The 23,088-nt window shown below is 36.4% G+C and overlaps 1 protein-coding gene across 1 annotated transcript; it reads right to left on the reverse strand.

Moving 5' to 3' along the window:
- Nucleotides 1-3,650: 3,650 nt before the first annotated feature.
- DUS2 (dihydrouridine synthase 2) lies at nucleotides 3,651-23,040 on the reverse strand. Its single transcript, XM_009866285.1, has 15 exons — nucleotides 22,969-23,040; nucleotides 20,439-20,484; nucleotides 18,887-18,978; nucleotides 17,917-17,960; nucleotides 17,051-17,111; nucleotides 16,377-16,424; nucleotides 13,164-13,229; nucleotides 11,481-11,551; nucleotides 10,930-11,016; nucleotides 10,333-10,501; nucleotides 9,256-9,377; nucleotides 6,481-6,624; nucleotides 6,007-6,094; nucleotides 5,317-5,390; nucleotides 3,651-4,150 (listed from the first exon to the last, which is right to left on the reverse strand). Exons 1-15 carry the CDS (start codon nucleotides 23,038-23,040, stop codon nucleotides 3,913-3,915), a joined length of 1,422 nt encoding a protein of 473 aa, XP_009864587.1. The 3' UTR covers nucleotides 3,651-3,912.
- Nucleotides 23,041-23,088: the final 48 nt, after the last annotated feature.

Genomic DNA, 23,088 nt, shown 5'->3' on the forward strand with positions numbered 1-23,088 from the left:
TTGCATTCCCATTCATCTTTCTAACAAGCAGAGTATGTGTAGGCTACAAGGAGGACAAGTTACAGTTCTCCCCATACCCACAGATCACACTTCGGCAGGTAGTGGTACAAATAGTTTCTGCAGCATCAGTATCAAAACACAACTGCTTTTTTGCTTGCTTGCTCTAGCTTTGTGACAGAGAAAACTCAATTGCTTCACTGAGTTCCACAGGATTAACAGTGAAACACTTTCACTAAGCAACTGCTTAAAATCGAGAAGAGCTTTGGTCAGTATTGACCAAGTATCTTATTCATACCAGATTTAAAAAAATATATATTTTTTAAATTAAAAAAAATTAAAAATTAAAATTAAAATCTTAAAGGTGAGGTTAAATATCCTCCAACCCACCCATGGTCTCAATTGCCACCCCATGCAAGAATGCAGAAGTGCAATGGCTGGATCCTTAAACATTGCAGGACTCAGCATATTTTTCTGGTTAAAAAAAAAAAATCTGCCACCTTCCGTTTATGAAGGGTAGAGCAGAAAAGAGAAGCAGTAGAAATCCACCACTGTTGTATTTTACTCTTTAGAACTGATGCAACTGGAACAATTTTTAGAAGGAAAGCACTGGTCACTGAAGTAATGACTTTAAATATGGTGTGGAAATGGCGATATACGTAGTAATTACAGTTATCCTATCTGTAGCACTGGTTAGCATGAACTGAATGATCGAAGTAGGCTAATAAGTCTCAGCTCTTACAGTTAAAAAGAATGAAAGCATATAACAAAGTCATTAAACCAAAGCCTTCTGACATGCACACACATACCTACAACTGCAACTTTTCTTTAGTTCTTGCTGAAACTGAGCCAGAGTGTCAAACACTTTACACTTTCTGGCCATCGGCTGCACTTTACAGCCCTTCTATATTTAGCACTGAATGCTCACTTCAACACAGCGACTCCTCCCTCTCATTTTCACAGGCTCCATTTGGCCAAGCTATGGTCATCCCTAATTACAGAACAGACCACCTCACTAGCACACACAATTACTACAAAAGGAGCAAGCACAGCCATTAGTGACCATGTAATAATTTCAGTAAGGATTTGATGACACACACTTATAAGAAAACAGAAACCACCTCCCCAAAAACTTTTAGCACCCATTGGATTTAATACAAATAAAATACATATACTTTGCAGGCTAGTTTTAACACAGAACTATGTATCCACTATTATCCAGTTCTCTCCATCAACCAAACCAAGGCACATGCCCTGTAACATTAGATGACTAGTAAAGCATCCACACAGTAGGCTATTCACACCACCTCTGCTCAGGTCTATCTTAACTACAATTCCATGGGAATTTTTGACAGCAAGCTGCAGAAATCCACTCAGCCGCTCAACATAAAACCGAATTTTACACTTTCTCAAGTGCCACTGGCGTCACCCAGGTCTCATCACGCACATGGGCTCTGAATTGCATTTTAAGCCAATTGCTAGAAGGAAGAAAAAAGTGTGAAATGCCTACAGAGGCTACATAGCACACTGGAGACAGGAAGGATACGTGTTCACATCACCTGACGAAGTACCAGGAGGAAAACAGCAAAGGTGAAGACTGTTATGAAGGCCTTGGCTCCTGCGTTGATTGATCCTACCTCTGCTCTGAAACAGGACTATATCAGCAGTGGTAGTTTTTCTCCTGAGTGATTTCCCCCCCACCGCCCTTTTTTTTTTGGGAAGGCGGGGGTGGGTGTCTATGAGCCAAGACAAAAATTAAATGCTCCCCATGGTTACCTTATCTATAAGTTGGTTCCACTGTAATTTCCACCAGCCCATAGTAACTGCTGCCATACAGGTCTGCATTGTACTTAGGCACCGCCACCTAAAATAACTAGGGTATACCTAAAGATTCAATTTTAACTTTAAACAGACAATGATGACACAGATGAAACCACATTCTTCTAAGCAGCAGGACAAAAGGTAACAGGCACAAACTGAAATACAGCATATTCCACGTTGACACAAGAAGAACAAAAAGCAACATTTTGGTCAGTTTGTTTGGTTTTGGGGTTTTCGTTGTTTGTTTTTTTTTTTTTTGTTTTTTGTTTTTTTTTTTTTTTTTTACTGTAAGGGTGATCAAGCACTGGAACAGGTTGCCAAGAAAGGCTGTGGGTGGAGTCTCAATCCTTGGAGATACGTGAAACCCAGCTAGACACAGTCCTGGGAAACCTCTAGTCTACTCTGTTTTGAACAAGGGAGTTGGCCTCTTGATGATCTCCCGAGGGGCCCTTCCAAGCCCAAACATCCTATGATCCTACAATATCAGACCCTGCAAGACACACTGCTAGTAGAACTTAAGAATGACTTCTTCTCTATAATATTATGATTGCTCTAAATTTCTCATTAATGCTGTAAATTCTTTTGTTGCTTTGGAGTAAAATTCTAGCATTAAAGTTCAATCAAATATAACTAAGTTTAACTACCTTTACTGCAACGTACAAAAAGAAAAGTTTTCTTCATAGACCATATAGATTTACTATGAATTACTCCAATCTAAACAGCAGACACTTTAAATATGAATAGACAACATATTTAATTTCACAGGCCTGAATATCATCTGGTGATATATTGTTCTTCCACTGTAAAAGAATCATTTAACATTGGTACTATCACTTGAAAAAAATAAAGATTAATTTTTTTAATTAGGAAGACTGTTTATGAACTACATCCAAATTAATTATATTTTTTACGTTCTTCATGTAAAACACTTTAGACATCACAGCATGACACCCCTGTCATTCTGTTTTCAGATCAGAACTGATAATCCGAAGATCCCTCACCCTGTTGAGGGAAACTAAATCCCTACTTCAATTAACCAAAATCCCTGAATTCTCTTAATCCGTTAAGGCATTCCTTTTGGGGCTTCAAAACCCTAATTTAAATCAGACAAGCTCAGCTGGATTGCCATGAAATCAGTCTGGGTCTGTATCCTCTCCTGGCATACAGCATGTTCGTATAATTCAATTTAATAGGAAGTTATGATGATGCCAAATAAGGAAGAGAATATGTGTCTTTTATTAAGGCTACCAGTATGACCATAGCTAAATACTGAAGCAAACTAAGACACATTTCAAGAATAAACATGTAAGGCCATATTTGGATGCCCATTATTGCAAGTAATAAAGAATGTCTAGTGTAGACATTCATTAGAACTTCCAAGTTCAAAAGAATAAAACAGCTCAAAGTGCCTTCATTCCACAAACTCATGGCTATCAGGCTTGGCTCCAGTTCCTTACTGCAAAGTAATAGCCAAGACCAAGAAACAATGGTTAGTTGTATTTTCTTATTTCTGCAGAATAAAACATAGTAGGAATTATGAAAGCATAATGTTCTTTTTATGCTTGGTGTTACAATTTCTAAGTCCTCTCTCTGAAAAAAACTTTTTATTGATATACGATGGGTGTAACTAAAGGTTGCAAGACATGCATAAAACTTTTGAAAAAAAGATGTCTGCTTGGCTCCTAATATCTTCCTACATTATTTTTTCTGATTAGCTACATAGCTTCATAATAAATCCATCTGCTTATGGATGATGTATTCATACATCTCTTACCAGATCACCACAGACTTCTTAAAAATAAAAGCAAGTAATAAAACCAATGACAAAATTCCTTTGAAAACATCTGATACTTTAAGAAAATTTATTATTTGTAATAATCTTCTCCATGTTCTTTAAAACCAAGTTGTTAATTTATACTGTCTGAAAGGCACCAGAGGGACAGTAAGTGGTGAACAGTAAACATCTCATTGGCATTTTTCACAACTGGGAAAATTTATCTGTCCCTAAGAGAATCCAAATGAAAAGGGAACAGCAAGATATACAAATAGGAGCTAATCTGTAACTGCATAGGCCTGAAACCTCTCATTTCCCTGCTATCGTGGCATCTTAGGTACATTTATGTCAGAAGTTTCTTCAATAAAATTAGCTTTTTTATGCGAAGGCTCAGCAAGATCTTCTTCATGGTCTCTGCTATTCAAGCGCTCCCGGTCTTCCCTCTTGCGTTTGTTAATCAGGTGATTTTCTCCCTCACACAGTTTTCCCTCTGGGACACCCAATGTTCTCAGGCAGGCAATAGCTGCAGCCTGTTCTGCTAGTTTCTTTGACTTGTCCCTGAAGAGCAAGCAGACAGAGCACAGGTAACAGTAGAAACTGAAGTCTCTACACAGCCAAGAGACAATTTCCTGTCTCTGATGCAACATCATGAAATAAACAGTACTTGTAGTCATCTCACAGCAGAAGAGCAAAACCATTCAGTTTCAGAAATTATCTGAATCTTGCTAGGTGTCAATGTTGCTGCATCACTCCTAATGGAGTACTCCTAGCAAATCTGTTTCTATTAGATCTTGTGCTTCGAACACTTTTCATTTCAAAGGTATGAAGTCAACATGCGTTTGGCTTAGAAAACTCCTGAGGTTTTACAAATACAATCACTAGGCAAAACTAAATGAAGTTTGAAGTGTCGCTTTTGTTGAAAGACACGGGCTCAAACATAATCTCTGGTCGACATACAAGTCCATGGATGCTGACAGAAGCAGGAACTGTTCTGAGAGGGACTGCACGTTACACATCTGCAAAATCCTGAAAACGTTTTCTTCTCAAAGTTTTGTTTCAGCTGAGTTTAACTTCCTAAAGTCTGAAGACGAATGCTGCAAACACCAGTAATTGTGCGCAATTATCCTCTTTAAAATGTTCAGTTATGAGCTCTAGCTTTGCAGTTACACAAGATCACCTTAGGTGCCAAATGCCCGAAGTTAACTCCAGTACTAATAGAGGATTATATAAAATACTGTCATGACACTTCAGAGCAGCCCTGAAAGTAACTGTTGATTATCAGTGATCTCTGAGAAGCCACTAAACTGTCCCCTGCTTCACTGTGTATAGACACTTAATCCTGCCTTGCTATTGAGAATGGATCTGTTGTAGTGGCTGAAGATGTTACCTCCTCCAAGGTTCCCCTCTGCCTCCCTTCATTAGTTTCTGAACTCTTCACAGACACCATTGAACTGGGTCACTTGCTTGCTCCCCTTCCAACACCATTTGTGGACTAACGTACCATGTGAATTCAAATCTATACTCAATTATGCTAAAGCTTACCTCCTCTTGTCACACTCAGTTCTCAGCAATTTTTAATCCTTTCTCCCTCCCAACAATAGCTTTAGTAGCAAGCTTAATTGACTTTGGTAAGAGTCAACTGGAGTACTCCTTCATTACAAGTTTTAAGCAACATATCAGAAATAATTACAATACAGCTGCAAAAAATATTAAGGATAGCTTACCACAGACTTGAACTGTATTTTTGCTCAGCTACTGTCACTACTGAACAGAATAATCTATCCAGTGGTCTTTGAACCTGGAGAAGAAAACAAAAGGGAGAAGGGTGTCATAGAACAGCCATGTCATTTACAGAACAACATTGTCAACATTGCCTGTTAATTCTTGTCTTTACACCACAATCAAGTAACACTTAAAATTACTGTAATTCACACCATAAATTTAACCTTGTATATTTAAGATTACAAAAAAAGGAGAGGAAATTGTCCAAACTGCAAATATTTTTGCCTTACAAAGAAAATCATCAAATAATGTCCCCACCTAATCAAACAATTGCTCCTCTCCAGTATAGTTCCTACCAGGAACAGTGTGCTGCACAGAAAACATTCCGAACTCAAATGCTTTACTTCACAGAAGTAATAGTCAGTCATGGACTTCCATATGAAGACCTGCAGTTAACAGCAGCTTCTTTCATACACAAATGAAAACCAGACTGAAGGTCTGACTTCAAAATTTTTATTTTCTAATAAAATATGCTACTATTTTCATATACCTGTGTATTGCCATTTCTGCAGCTGCTTACTCAAGAGCTATGCCAGGCTGAGAAGCAGAACTTATTACCTCAAGTCCTAAAATACCTAATTTCACAGATGACGCACAGGGAGAGGTTTGAAAAGGTTTCTTCATTGACTCACAGTTTCATAAACAGGCTGAGGATGCTTTTCTTTCCTACACCATTCCAGAAGATACATTTTTGGAGTAATCTGCGGTGGATATTCTCGCCTGGTTGAAAAAATTTGTGGTCAACAACTGTGCATAGACTTCTATTTTAAAACAGAGAGTGCTGCTTACTGTATTACTGCTACCAGTTATTCTTTGTGTTTAATTTTATGGGTCGAATTATGAGAAAAATGCTGCCTTCTCAGTACATAATTCAAATAATACATCTGACATAACATGTAAAATAAAAACTAAACTTTTCTATTAATTCTTCCCCCAAAATTATATCCTTAAGTGATTATACAATGATGTACACAAATTGCTTCATAAAAGTTCCCTCAGTAAGTGCTGCTATGCAAACTGTTATTTCCAAAAAACAGTTGGGGACTGTTAAACTCAGATGCTATTTACAGATGCAAGACAGTGAAAAACTTAATTTACATGCTTACTTGTCAAATCTAACAGCCATTTTTATTACATCAGGATCTTCCACTTGGTCACCTTCATCTTGTGTCTCGGTTTCTAAAGATGTTTTCTTTTCTTCTAAAACAGTTGTTGTTTCTTCATAGAAGTCAGCCATTTCAAAGACTTCACTATTCAAACAGAATTCCTTTGCATTAGAGATCAGCTTATAAATTTTTCTATCACATTATGATAAAGTACAAAAATCAATTGTGTTTATGTACAGAAAACCACATGACAGTGTAGCTATATTCTGCACAATGATGTTACATTGTTTCTGCTTCCACTCTGATCAGATACTTTTGAGCTACATGCAGAAAAAGAACGTTCTAATTTCTAGCACTGTATATACAATTTGCAGCCTGAAAGCCCAGGCAGAGTCGACCAGAAATACAGGTCGTGCAGTGGTCATGTTATCAGATCAGTTCATAACTCACAGGTGGATAAGTCAAAGAACATCTCCAAGTGAAACCTGGTGCATCAGCACCACAAATGCAGCATGAGAGAAAAATAAGAAACAGATTCTTATTCTAATTTTACTATTTAAAAATACTACAAGCAATAAGGACTATAACATTCAAATACCTCAAAATCACAGATTTTCTAACTTCAGAGTATTATTCGTAAGCCACAATACAAGGGAGGAAGCAATTAAGGTTTGGGTCAAAAGCAAGACCCTCAAATCCTTCTAAATTTCAGATCTACAGCAGGATGCACCTACTTTGAAAAACTGAAACTATTCAATTGCTGCAGAGGATAACAATAAAACCTACAGCATAAGAAAAATTTTACTTTCCAAATCTTCTAAGGATGCTCATTGGTATGAGGCTGTTCAACAACAAAATGAATTCTGGCCACAAAGTCACCTCCAATCCTCTAAGTGAAAAAGCAGTGAAGCTGAGTAATGCTAACTGATGCTACTAAGAGAAAACAACTTATTATGTACTGTCATTCTTTTGTCTGAAATGCAGCAGTCTGCTCTCTTGCATATAGTAGAGGTTAAAACCTCAAACGGTTGTAACATGCCATCACCACCAGGAGACAGTAACACTTTTGTCTGAAGATGTGTAAGTGCATTTCGAAAAACTCAATGTTCTCCACCTATCTGGGCTTTAAACAGGCTCTTTAGAACAGTGGTTAAACGACAGAATCTGCCGATAGAAAGCAGTCTTATTAATTTTCAACTAGCACTCTCTCATGCTCACACACTGTTTAAGCTGATTTGGAAATTGTTATTGCATCACAGGTACAAGACCCAACAACACTTAGTTTTGGAAGCCCCTAAAGAATTGTTCAGTATAGCACATGAGAACCAAAGAAGTTTTATGCTAGACCTCAATCCAGTGTTCATGTGTATAAATTGTGACTCTTCTAATCAACCATTTAGAGACTTGACTCTTACTTTACAATTTATTTTCTTTACATGCTGTGCATTACTACTGATTCAGTAGAGAGCACCACTACCCGTTGGGCTGAGATTTATTTGAAGCTGTAAAAGATTGAAGCAATTTCAATCTGTACCATGTCTCTTCTAATCAAACTGGAGAACTACAAAAAAAAATAGATAGTAAGTTACTGTACTAAAAATTCTTGTACTATTTACAATGCAAAAGTGAAAAGTAACTTGAGAGTTTAAGTGTTGTTCATGGATTCCACTGCTCTCTTACGAATAAGGACAGCTTGTTCCTGTTATATGTAAAATAGAAATTTTCTCCATTGTACTGTACTGTAATAATAATGGACAGCAGCATTCAGAGGGAGTCGAAACCAGTAAATTGCAAAAAACTGGCAAAAGGATTGCAGGCACTTCCATTAATTTTGAACGTGAACAGAATGTTGATTAGGGTTTGCTAGGAAACAGTAACTCCATTTGCAAAGTATTTCAAGCTTTCAACATTTCTATGCATTTTCATACACACTAAGATAACAAACAGATTCAGGCTGTTTGTTTTATAGTAAAGACTTTCTTCACCTCCATTTCATCAGAACAATAATTATAGCACACAACATGTATATGCAAGCTCAGACATTTATTTTGTTCAGTTTGGGAGGGGTCCATACTTGAAGCCCTCTCCATTCCCTGTGAATTCTTTAATCATGCGTCTGTTTTACCGTTTCTCTCAAATTTTCCCTTCTTTTTCTGTCTCTAGCTTTGAGAAATTTCATCCAGATCATTTCAGATGTTCAGGATGAAGAGCTTCACTAAAGCTACTGTATTTCCTCAAAAAGGTTGGCATTGTTCTTTAGGATACTTCAGGTATGAAAAGCAGCACAGAGGCTGCTTAAAGTATCATAGAGGCAAACTTCATACACTGCTCATTTAAAACAAACATCTCAAATATTCTAGAAACGCTAAAAAACACACAGGCAAAAGGGGAAGTTTAAATAAATAAATACCTCTGGAAGAAGACAAGCTCCATACTATTAACCTCCAGACTAACACTAGAGAATGCTCAGTTTCCTTAATCAGTTAATGAAAATATCGGGTAAATGCCTGTCAGTGAAGCACCACTCCAATTAGTATGTTGAATACATAGACAGCTCTAGTGTGAAAGGTTAAACATCCGAGCATGGAGGTAACTTGAAGAAGTTTATGGTATTATTCCACATCTCACTAAAAGGAATTTTTTTTTTTTGTAGTTTATTTCTGATTTTTTTGCAACATCTTCTGAAGATATGAAATGTCAGGCAGTGCTACAGACAGAGAAGTTATTTGCAAGTTTGCAGAGAGTACAATTCTTATTTCTGAAGTACATGCTTACCAGATCTCCTGCATGGACTGCGCAGCATGAAGCTTCTTCCCCTGAGTAGTTTCCAACTGTTCTCTTAACATCTGACACAAACAGTATTTTGTGTTGGTATAGTGATTATCATATCTCACTGCCTGAAGGACAGAGACAAAGTATATGAAAACAGACCAAACCAATTTATCTAATAATGCTCACGCCTCTTGATGATTTCACAATTTTTGGTGAAAGGCAAACCACAATGCAGAGTTTCCTCAATAACACATTCAAGATTACTCATGAATACAAGTATAATCTGATTATTTTGCCATGCTCTCATGAACAAAAGTTCAGCTTATTCATATACTTAAGAAGAAATAGTTGACCAGTTTACATAACTGACTAGCAATGCAGTGCTAGTTTTGTAACCAACTAGTTAATGGTAGTTCATATTTTCAAAAACAAAAAAAAAATTCACTTGATGACATGATCAAAGCAACAGGTTTTCAATTAATTTCCTTTTATGTCATTAAAACTGTGTATTTAGACTAACAGATAAAACTTTACATAATAGATGACACACCTAATGGAGCTACAGTACTAAAACACTGCATTACTTTACGGGCAAATCATTACTTTTGTTTCGCTCCTGCTAAAAATTCTTGACAGTATCTGTGAACAGCAATTAGTTTCTAAAAATGAATCTAGCAGCACCCGAGTTTTTAATATTCCTTCACTTATCTGTTCAATATTATTCGCACAATTCTAATATCAGAGTTGCCCTACGTATCATCAGCTTTTCAAATTCCTGGTCATTTTTAGATAGCCTTTTAAGCCTCAGAGACTGTTCCAAGGGACTAGGGCTAAAAAGCAAGGTACGCAAGAAAAGAATCAGGAGAAAGTGATTTCTAAATACACATTTCTGAAGACTTTTTTTCTGAACAAAAAACAGAGGAAGCAGCGCTTGATTTGCGAGACTCATGTCACAAACAGCATGTTAAAATATCCTCAGAGACTAAGTCTTTGAAATTAAAGAGAAGTTAAGATGAGTAAGACATGGATTATCAACTTGAAACAACATTAACTAAAAGCGAGTTCTTCCAAAAAACATACATATTTGATGTAAGCTTGCATGACCTCCTTCAAGGGCAAAAGCCCCTCTTGTCTGAAGATAGATGGGTTCCACATGGCAGCACGAGCTATCATGACTGATGAGGCAGCTGTTGCTTTCTGGAAGGTCTCAATGTCTGTATATTCTTTGATGAAGTCATGAGATCCTCCACTAGAAATAAACATCACACTGTTACAATCACAAAAGCTTTATTTGCTATTACTTGTATTTTAACACAGCCTTGCATTTTCAATGTGATATTACATTATTCGTGGTGGCAAAGTCTATTCAGGGTATTATCTCAAAACTAAGAGAACAAATTGGTCAGAGTTTTTTCTTTTTTAGTAAGAAAGAATATAGTTTGTGTTTTACACAAATGGATATGGCTCACAAGGAATCACTTCCACGTTGTTTGAAAACTGATACCTTGGAATTGCCAGTTTGTGACCTTCAACTGGATACTCATTGTGTTGGCAGAAGTGATACTGGAAACAAATCTGAGTATGGGACAGCCCTACATGAAGGATCTTTTTCCTGCACTTGCAAATCTTAAGTTAGGTATAGGCATATGGCAAAATGAGTTAATTAGTCACACTTACTTTGCTATTACTGGAATGGAGACTGCTTCAGATATCGCTTTGATCACATCACAGTGGACAGGGTGCTGAGGCCTCTCCTCCTTCTTCCTTTCCAACAAACAAAAGAAGACTAGACCAAAGATTTCCTGTGGAATTTGTAGATAACTGAATCGCAGTACACGATTCAACAATTACTGGAACACACTTAGTTTTGCTTATTTACTTTATATATGTGACGTCATATTCTTTTTTTAACCACAAAAGAATACCTTCATATCAAATACATTTTTAAAATTGTTACTGTAGTATCATATCCAGCTACACAGCATTTTTTAGAGTATATAAGATAATTTTAGTTTGATTTGGTCTTTGTTACAAAAATTTTAACAAAATAGCAACAAGTGGTTCAGTTCCCTAACTACTGGCCTAAATCTTCTACAACACTGATTTAGTAAACAGTCGAAATTGGAACCACATATTATATGTACACTGTACTTCAGCCATATGTTACTGTGCTATATTCATCACCAAACTAGAAAAATCTAAGTCTCTCTGGCCTGAAACCGATTTACCTTCCATGGACTGCAATGGCAGCAATACCAGTTTTTTCTATTCTCTTTACCAGATTCACAGTATCCTCAACCTGAGGGGCAAAGAGAGAAGAACGTGATTTTTGTCCAAAGAAAAAAGAAGTAACTACCATGCAATCACTGTACAAACAAACGCTGGAAGTCTTTTATCAAGAGGGATGATTCCTGTACTTCAACAGTAACTCCAAACACACGCATTTGATACATACTTCACTTGAAGAACTACATATTATAGCAACAATAAAAATTCACTCTGAATACTTCCTTGAAACTCTACATCACAAACTTTCTGAAAGCAGGTAACGTAATGCTCTGTGGTAGGAGAATATTTTCCAACATGTTTTCAGACTGCCATTTGAAAATGATACCAAATACTTGATTAGAAAGTACTCTCTAACAACTAATCTGTAAATTGTAACTAAAATGCATTTTCGTAGAAGGATGCCTTCTGAAATCAATGTAAGATGCAATCATGTATCTATAAATACACCTCTCAGATGTGTCTTGAAAAAATTACCCAGCATGTACAAAATTTCTAATGATATTTGTTCACGATCAGTGAATGAAAAGATACTGGGGGAAGCTCCCACTGTAGGTAAGATGCTCTCAAGAGGCTAAAAGAAATTTGGGACACTGCTAGATTAGCCTCTTTCATGTAGCTTTGGGCAAAGGGAGAACAAAAAAAAGGTAAAATCAACTCTGTTTTCAGGGCTGGAGAATGATCTTTGACTCATCATAAAAGTCACACATCCAGTCTTTGTGTCCGTGCCAGCTGGGAGATGTTGCATTTTTCAGAGACAGCAGCTCACCCGCTGCTCTGCTGGATGATGTTACGCAAAAGTAGCTCAAAAGAAAAAGGAAGAGGCTCTAGGATAGTTGTAGAAACTGAAGAGGAGAGGTGCCAGTTCTTTGATTTAACAATTTACTACTTCAGAACCAAAATGATCTTAGAGTTACTGATACTTTTCAAACAGGCTTCATTTGTTAATTTAATAATTTTAATTGCACAAGTAAACTACTTCTGAACAACAGCTAGCTCAGTTACCGTTCATCCATCTACCGAAATACCTGTCCAGGTCATATGAAACACAGTATCTAGGCACTTAAACACAGGATTGCAAAATAATCAATTAGTAAAAGACAAGGCACATCATCTCCTGGAGTTTTAAAAATATGCAGGGAATTCAACTGAAAAAAAAAATCCAGTAAGGAAGCTACATCAGCCATAAAAAAAAACCAAAACAAAAAAACCCCACACCAAACCACAAAAATCCTATGTATTTTCACTACATTAATAGTTAAATTCTAGAAAAACACTGACAAACTGAAACGTAACAGCTTTGGCAATATAACAGTCTTGCCACAATGTTGGGTTTTTTTTAAATGAATGATTGTACCCAAGAACTATCCAGAAAAAAAGTCATCCTGATTGCAATGAAGATGTTGCTTATGAGAAGGATAATTATGAACCTCTTAAGCTATATCTTGCTCTATTAATCATAGGTATATTTGCTATGGTAAATTTTGTGGTAATCTGTAATAAAAAACGAGTCTGAAACGAGTCTAAAATGTCAATATATTAGAATGCCATATACTCTATCTGATTTTAAAATGACAGAAATGTACAGTAACTAAACATTTTAGCATAATGAGTTATGTCCTTACTGAGGGCAAAATGCGGATTTTGCAGGTTACTGGTTTACAAATTCCTTTAACAAGAGTAGTTAATATCTGGAAAAAGAAAAAGAGAGACAAAATCATGACCACAATAGTGACATTAATAGAGCTCTCATTTCTCCCTTGAAGATACAAAGAAATGAGAACAATGCCATACCAGTTACTCTTCCTCTATAGAGAATCCTACATGCTAGACGAACACATGCAGCTTGTAATCGACTATATCATTTTACCTGATGGATTAGACTAGAAACAGGTTTGTGGATCTGTTTTCATTTCCACTTCTCTTCTGATTGGAACTGGACTTTTTCAGAGCAATTAACTGCTATTGGAGTTTCAACACTTTTTAATATGAGGTGACCAGTAAAGTGTCATAATTTCAATACAAAATGCAAAAGTTTCCTCTTTTCATGTGTCTGTGTTCACAGTCATTTTACACTCAAGTTATAAGTTTCTTATGAAAACTAGATGCAAGTATTCCCTAAAAAGAGATTTATTTTTTTTTCCAAAAAGCAGAAAGCCTTCAATGTGGAAAAAAAACAAGGGGGAAATACCAAACAACATCACTGAATCTTCTAAAAGAAAACACAAATTGTAAACAGAATTCCACGCTTAACACAAACCACATTTTCTTCATGGAAACAAACTAGGAGCAAGCAGACAAATGAGCCATTGTCAGTTTAACCATTTAAGAATTGCGCTATGGAAAGAATCCTGTTTTCACACTCTGAATTCAAGTAGAACAGACCATACCTAGAAGGGCCACGTCATGGCCCATAAGCGTTTAAAATCCTGTATGACACACAATAAATAGTACAAGAAATCCAACAGCTCTCCAAATAAATGAGTGGGAACCAGCTGATCTCAACTGTTACTAGAAAAATATTTAGTTTCCAACAGGTTTTTGAGATATTATCATGCATGTTACTTTGAGTACACTTCCCTCATATAAAATGGATGGAGTTTCAGGTAAGTTATTTCTTTCGGAGTTGTGTCTACTATGAAACTTAATTTAGTTTAATATTAGTGCACTTCTTAGGTTCCCAATACAGAAATAAGCTATTATAGCTAGCACTCAAATTCTTATACTTAGAAAAGCTGGCAAGTAATTAGTGTCACCTTGCACTGTCTATTCAAATCTGTCCTCAGTAGTATCTCTCAAATAAAACAGTAAGATCCAAGAAAACGATCTAAACTCCCTCCTTATTATTTTTAGTAAGTATTTTTTTTCTACATACAAATCAAACTTAAATGACATAATTTCCCAAACATTATCATTATAATATTTTTCTTACAATAGCATCACCAGCCTCTTTAAGGATTCCAGTGTGAGAACCAAACGCTACACTTCTTTGTCATATAGAAAGCTTGATTTGGAGCTGTAATTCCAGATGTTTTTTTGCAAGTTACAAGTTTAGCTACCTCCTTGCCATTGGCAAAGAGTAATTCTCATGCCTGAAATTTTGCTGCCTATTAACAACTTCAACTGAAAAAAAGAATTTCAAATTTACAAACATCAAGTTTCCTGCTCTTCTGAAGATCAAAACAAAATGTAATGATTGTAGAGGGGAAGGGAAGCTGTTAGCAATCGTATTTATGAGTACTTCTCATTCCTACGAGAAATATTTTTGCAAGGTTTACTTCTAGCCTGCTAAATATTTTTCTCTCAATTCCCACTTCTAAATTTTCTTTCAGTCTTCATCAGCCAGTGCTTTATAAATTACAATTGAATTCTAAATGGTATCATCCACCTTACGTAATTTACAGAACACCGTATAGGCCTGAAAAAATTGGGTTCTGGTTCCAGTTCTACTGCCTGTATTATTAGATGACTTTCTGCAGATAATACTTAAGTGATTTTATTTTCTTTTTTGAAAACTTGAGGCCAATGTCGACCTTCTTTAGAAAATGTTTTTAGATGGAGACTGCAGCACTTCAACTTCTACTTTTCTCATCAGCTACTGAAAGAAAGAGTAATAGGCCCAGTCTATTCCATTTAAACTCTTGCTTGGGCACAACTAATTACGCTTCCAGTTGCTAAATGGTCAGTTTATAGAGCTTGGTACAAATCTTGACATGGAGAGATTCTTATACTTGGCAAAAGGCTAACACTCTATCATGGTTACAACTTTGATGACCTGCCCTTCTGATGGCACCGCCTCAGAGAACAAAACTAATGACACAGGACAACCTGTTTGCACATCTGAGCTTGCAAAGAAGAGTAACTAAGCAATGCATCAGTTTGTTCAAATCGTGGAAGCCTACAAAGCTAGATGGTATTATCACAGTAAGTGGAAAGCCTTATAAAAGACAGACCGTCTTTTGTCAACACCTGTTTTAGACAGAAGGAAAAGGCATGAAGTGCAGGGGCCAGAAAGAGAATCATGCAGATGAGTGAAGACAGTCCGGTTTTCTTCACAAAACTGACCTGCATCAAAAAACCCTGAAAATAAAACACGCTCAAAAGCCACATGGAAAAAGGTAGCGCAATGCTTTTGGTATTTCCTTACTGTCAAGATCTGCATACTTTTGAGAGTACAAGAAATAAAGAAAACTACCCTTAAACATCTGCCACTGTGTACCATGATTCAGTTATCACTAAGAAGCAAACTGTAAACTAGAATTACCCTCAGGGACTCTGAAGAAGGGCACAGTGAGAGACTAAAAGCTAAGAGGAAGAAAGACAAAGTTCACAGTCATCTCAGCTATGAAGAATCAGGACTTCAAGCAAAAAGAAAAAAAAGATAGCTATATACTTATGCCCGGAAAACCAGAGCAATGTCCAGAATGTTAAATGTCATGAAGCTTACATGTTTTTAGGAAAAAGAAATTATATATTAAAAAAATCTATATTACATACAGATAGAATATACATCTATCTACATGTAATATAGTAACATCAACAGATGTGTATATATATTTTTCACATGGGTTTTGTATGTATAAAAGAATATATATACACAAATATATACGTACATATGAACTTCCACATTGTAGAAGTTTTTAAACTAAAAATGAAGAATGTAGCAATTTTATAGTCTAGACAATGACAAGGAGAACTAAATCAGGATCATTTATCCATAAACTTAATTTCAATATTCAAACACTTTTACAAATTTGGATTCTATGCATTCATTATTGCTTCCAATAGAGCAGAGTATGTAATACTTTCCAAGGCAGTTCAAAACTTCTGATACTTACAGACTCGATTTTGTCCGGATCCGACAGCAGTGCAGCTCCCATACCTCCCTGGGAAAGTACACAGAAACTGTTACACACTAGGTCAACGCATTTTTCAACTCAATTATTTGGCCTAATAGCAGACTACAGCAAAAGTACAAGGTTACTCCAATGAGAAGAAAAAAAAAAGGCAAAATCTAAAATACTGAAGCACTAGTGAACACTTTGGTGATACACTTCCTGGTCATCAACTTAATCCCACTACTTTATGGAGTGGACAGGATTTCAGAAAGCCATTTTTAATAACTGTAATCATCTGGTTTCTATTCATTAAGTGACAGATGAATAGATTTTTTTTTTTTAACATCACACAGCACATTTGGTCCATCCTACACCTTTTTTGCACTATCATCTGGTACTTTCAGCATTGACTACTGCCAGACCCAGGCTGAAACACTATCAACTGTTCAAGCGAACACCCTAGATACCCAAAAGATGTCCAATATTCTTACACTTCTCACAGGCCCTAAAGGAAAAGCAGTCTTTGTGATGGAAAAACATCAGCCCTCTCTTACTCTGTGTACGGTCAATTAGAGCCCTCTGGTTCTTCTGTTCCAAAGCTCCATGACACAGTTTGTTTTCTTATTTCCAAGAAAGAAAGTAAGTTTTTTGAAGAGTAATCAAAATCCACTTGCCTTAGTAGAATATTCTTTTGGGCATCCCATGTTGATATCAATACCAGCTACATCGCTCTCTCTGAATTAGAAGAAATAATTAAAATATTTTGCAGCCTATTAGAACAAAAATTACAAACCAGACATCTTCCAGCCAGACATGTTCCATCATCGTTAAGGCTTAAATGAGAATTTAGGGTTAAGTTTTTATTCGAACTTCTGAATTTTTAGCTTCTCACTTATATACATTCCATATGTAACAATGGTCTGAAGATGAGCGTGTCCACAGGTTTCCATGAGCAGTGCTCTGCAGAAGCTGCAAATACTCATCCTAAATACATTTATATAGGATTAAGCATATGTAGTACATCATCACTAAATCCATCACTGTCAGTAAAGCAAGCCCTACTGAAACTTTCATCTATTTAAAAAGGAGGCTTAAAAACAGCTTTTGGAAAGGTCTGAGAGACAGTTTTTTATTTCTGCACAATACTGTATTGGGGGCTTCAACCACAAACAGTAGGATACATTTTTAGGCATATTGGTCTTACTTGCAACTGTGCAACACCCAGGGAAATTTCGTATTGCAGAGAGCAAGGACACACTCCCTGCACTAGCAAAAAGCCATCAATCCCAGTATAGAACTTACACAGCTGCTGCTTTGAGCAATAATTAATTGAACTAGAAGTTGCAGTTAAACCATTGTATCACCGGCCTTTTAAGAAGGTAGACTTGACTGTGTAGCTCCTACAGATCTTTTCGTGGTCCTATCAAGACCTATCTTGATCCTCTCAATCATAAAAAACTGTTTTCCACAGTAATTGCTCTGTATAATAAAACCCCAAACAAATCCATGGTGGAAAGGGTGTGAGAAAAAGATGACTTACACAAGCTTAGCTACTGCCAGGGCTCTTTCAGCATCTGCTATAGAACAAGAGAATTCATAATTTATAATCATACAATAACAAATTAATTTAAAAAATGTGCCCACTTGCACATGTGTGTAACTATATCTGCTCTAAACATTTAGTTTAAAGCGGCAGATATCCATTCACATCACAACAGAGAACTGAAGCATTTAGCCAAAACACATACTAGTGTCAGCCACTGAATGTCATGCAAAAAGGGATCCAGGGAGGTCTGTCCAATCTCCTAACCTACAGCAGTATCTAATGTTCTTAGTACATTAACATTAGATATTTATCATATTAAGAAGCTTCACAATTCTACAGCTTCTACAAGCAACATATTCCAGGGCTCTCGTTACCACTGAAAAGGGTCTTTTTCAATATGTACTGCAGTCCACACTTCTCCATTCTTTCAGCTCCCATCATCTCTTGTCTTATACAGCACAGTCTCAGAGAGCAATTTACTGTACTTTTCTCTCCATCAGCCTTTAATCCATTTGTGCAATGTTAATGCATCCATTAATCCTCTGTTATCTACACAAAACAATGCCATTTCTTTCAGTCTTTCCAGTGAGACTGTTTACAGGACAGTGCAAGACTTAAACGTGTGATTATGTATCAGCATAATTTGGTTTTGGTATCTGTATGTTTGGAAATAGATCAATGATACCTATTACAAAAAAAAGCTGCTGTCACAGAGCACAGAATTCATCTTAATCATCTCTTCTGAGAACAGCTGTACAGAGAGCTTGTACCATAACATTTTGATTGCGTGTGTACAAAAAGGTTAGAAATTCTGCAATACATTTGGTGTGAAACTTCTGCCTGAAGCATCAAGTCATTGCACTACAGTCTGCAACACGGAGAGCTGCTTTAGACTTAATGTTACTAGCACTACCTTGTTTAACTATGTTGGTTTTTAGAATAATACCTGTGCTTGGTTTCTTACCATTTGAAACACAACACAGTGCCTCTCCCTTTCACAAGTTCTGAAAACAACTCTTTCATTAGGTGCAACAAAGTCCACCGTTTCAAGTACTTCTATATGAAATGACAAACAGATAAGACAGACAAAAATTACATACAAAAATAACCATAATGGAAGTCATACAACTATGTAACTTGTACATAAATTAAACACTATCAAATAAGTCTTCCACAAACAGCAGAACTAATGGCATCCTATATGCCCTTGCCATACATTTCTTGAACATTTCCCTCCTATAGTACTCCCTAATCATCCCCCAGCCTCTCTTTTGGGCAAGCATCAGCACTAGAACAATGAACATAATGGCACCACTTCAGGGAATGGGCAGGAAGCAAAAGTAGATTTACAGCAGACTTCTGTTCCCCAACAGGGGCACAACCAACCATTTCTCATGCCATTCAGCTGGGGAGGTCTCAAAGGTATCTTTTTAAGATTTCATCTGTGTTAGGCCAAATCTAGCCCATGAACCTCAAGTGAATAAAAGAACAGTAAACAGCAAGACCTTGGATGACTTGCTTCTTTACTGCAGTAGACTGAAAGGCATCACAAGAATGTCACGATCAACTCACATTCATAAAGACTCATGATCAGAAACTGTCTCTACTGCAGTTCAAATATATTTGTTTCTTGGACACTATCAAACTTTTGTTTAAAAAATTAAAAGGCTTCGTAACTAATGTGAGTATTTGCTCAGGAAATCAGATTTTATATTAGCACACACATACGTAAAATTTGCAAGGGGGGGGTAACCCAAAACATCCAAAACAAACCAAGAGATTTTTACTGTTTATTCTTCCTTGTAACAACATATGGAGGCAGTAGAGAGGCTGAAGCCAGCATGTACATACAGAATCAAGGAGGGCTATCTGTTATTTACAACTTTGTCTTTTTTAACCCAAATAAAACTAAAAGCTTGACCATTTTGAAAAACAAACTGAAATTTGTTTATTCCAGCTACTAGTTTCTTTCACTTGCTGCCAGGAAGCATAATGCCAAAATATTAGTAAACAATTTCCAAAATTCATCCATTTTTTTTTAATAAAAAGAGAAAGACCTAAGTCCAGGAGTTAAAATTATGAAGTCTTTCACTTTAGAAAGCATATATCTGCACACTTAGTGACTTTTTAACAGAAACCTTATTGAATCCTCCCTGTAACAAATCAAGTCAATAATGGAAAAAGACTTTGTCCTAGGGCCCTAAAGAGAATTACAAACTGCCCTACCCCATAAAACCATTTAGGGTTTTACTGAGGGACATTAACTGAACTACTAACATTCTTTAAGGGAAATTTAAAGTTTGAAACTGCAGAGCAGCAGGCAGGTATAAGATAGCACTTCAAAAACTTACTTTAAATACCTACATGGATCTTAAAGAAATTATATGTACTGATACCGCATTGTAATCACTATAAAATTACTTTAGGAAACTAACTCTTTTCTCTTAACTAGAGATATTAACAGAAATAATATTTAGAGATATTAACAGAAAAAAACCCCAAAACATTATACTTGCCATTTATTACCCTCTTACACTGCAACATCTTTATATCAATCAGCTCCTGAAAAGAAATAATAAAATTATGTCAGTGAGTTGATATGTTGCCTATTTTATTAAATAATTACCTAAAGATACCAAATACAGAAAAAGAATGCAAATAAAACCAACAGTTTAGTTACACAATGCACTCAAGCAAAGGTTCAAAATATAAAAGAAACATATTAACACTAAAATATGGTATGCTTGTATGGTTCTAGAAGAACTGTTTTCTTCAAACACCTATCTAGTAAGCTGAAAACAAAGCAGAGCACGCTTGAAGTGGAAAGGGAAGTAAATTAAATCCTGTAACAAAAGACCACCTCAAGAAGCAACGTAGATTTGCACTGGCCAAACAGAAACAAACAAAAAAAAACAGTTTTAAGGCTTTAGACTTCTTTACTTCAATCCTGAACTTTAACAATTCTCTATATTTACTAAAAGACAAAGAAAAAAACCCCTTTGTGTTGACCATTACTAGAAAACCTAACACAGGCATCATCCTTCTTCCATAACGTGTAGCTTTCCTGTAGAAAGAAGCCAAAACTTCAACCTACATATATCAGCTTAACCACAGATTTATGCAATTCAACTTATTAAGGACACCATTTAAATCCTTTTCTCATATGTATCACATCAGCTTGATTATAGATGAGCTTTAAGACAAGCTGATTGCCTTTAATTAACAAAAGGCTACAGCTTGAGCCAATCTAACTTATTATCTATTAAAATAATTATGCGGCTGTTAATCCAAACACTATATAAATTGAGAAAACAAAGCCACTGTGCTATAGTATTAGTTACTTGAAGTGCTTCAGTCTGCTATGGAATCTTTCTTTTAGCAACTAAGATAAGCTTTAAGATGTACTGATTTACAGGTAAGAACTAAACAATAAGTTAAGCTAATCTACATCTGTTTGTGTTGTATCATAGATTTTGTAAGTAGTATTTTTAATTTAAGTTTCTAATATTCTTTACCAGATACTACTTGTGTTAAGTTCTGAAACAGCCATGAGCTTCAAAATGTTAGGGTGATAGGGGAGAAAGGATTAGAAAACAAAGATATAAATTACAAAACGCCAAGTTTCACCATATAGAAATAAAGTTACAAAAGGCAGTTACGCATACAGTATTCTTACAGCTACAGTGTAATTGTCTAAAACAACTGGTTTATGCCACCTTGTTAGCTCTTAAGAAAATCCAGAGAGATATCTAACTGCAAACACTAACCTCTGTCAGAGGCATCTTAACTCTCCTCTGAACAGCAATGTAGAAGGAAAGACAGTATAGGAGATCTTGGTTTTTGAGGTGAGACAAGGAAAGCTAGAACAGGTTTTTGGCTACAGTAACAACCCTACAAGTTCTGTTACACACTGCAACTTGCTAAGTAAATTTGAGGATTTCTTTTTTTGTTTCTCTACAATTGTGACAAAAAGCGTGTGTGAAAGAGAAAGCTGCTTTAGCTACACAGATTAGTGCTAGATTAAATAACTTCTCATACCCTGTGACTTCAGCAGAAAGTAAAACTATACCTTTATGAGTATGTGAGGTTTGTTGTGGATTCTGGTTGTTTGACTGAGTTTTAGTTATAAAAAAAAAGCAACAATTTTACAGGACTATGTTCTACTATGCTCTTATACAATGGCCCCATCAAATCGGTGGTCAGTGACAACCAGTAGCTGCCCAGTAACAAGGTTCTTTGTGTAAGAGATCCTGGAAAAGTACAAAGGCTGTCTGAAGCCTGACTCACTTTTAGGGTTTAAGACTTCTAGATTCTGTATCTCTGTGCTTGCTATTTCTTTATACATGACCTACAGGAGCTTCCCAGAGAATCTTGCTTCATCTCATGTAAATAAGAGAGGTCACGATTCATAAACTGAATTACTGTTTGTCAAAGAAGAACTCCTTATTACTTATTATTTGATGAGAGACGGCCTACACTTGAGAAGAGCTACCAATAGCACTGAAGGGGAAAGTGGTAATAGTGATGCACTGCAACCATAAAGATAACAAAGACTAAGTACCTCGAGTTACACCAATAAATAATATCTGCAGCAAACTAGAGTCTCAACTTCAGGCAGCTTCAGGGAAAACTGGCTGAGCAACAAGGCCAGCCGCGCTGTGAGGGGTGTGTGGGGATCTCTGGGGCAGCACAGCAGAACGGACGGGGCCGGGGGTAGGTCAGGGTAAGGCTTCCCTCAGTGCTATGGCTCTAGTGAAAAAAACCAAAACAAAACCCCCAAAAAACCACAAAGTGCAGTGGAACTTGAGGAACTTGATATTCTATTTTTTTTTTCTAAAAGAACTGTAATTATTGAACAGTCTTAAAATATGGGTTTGACATAACTCGAGGCCTGCTCAGAGGGAAAAGATCTATGCCAGAGATTCCTATTCGTCTGCTTTTCTAATGAAAAACTATACGTAAACGGAAAAATTTCTGTAGTAAACGAAGCCGATTTGTACTTCTCTTGTACTTCTTGAGGCTGCCTCATCTGCTCATCCTCCGTACCTCACAGTACACGATATCGGCACCGTAGTCCAGCGCAAGAAGCCGCATCGGTAACGTTCCCACCCGCACCATGGGCGCCAGGATCCTCCTCCCTGTGAAGCACAGCGGCGCGTGCACCGT

The sequence above is a fragment of the Apaloderma vittatum genome, unplaced genomic scaffold (assembly GCF_000703405.1).
Source record: "Apaloderma vittatum isolate BGI_N311 unplaced genomic scaffold, ASM70340v1 scaffold15433, whole genome shotgun sequence".
Taxonomy (NCBI): domain Eukaryota; kingdom Metazoa; phylum Chordata; class Aves; order Trogoniformes; family Trogonidae; genus Apaloderma; species Apaloderma vittatum.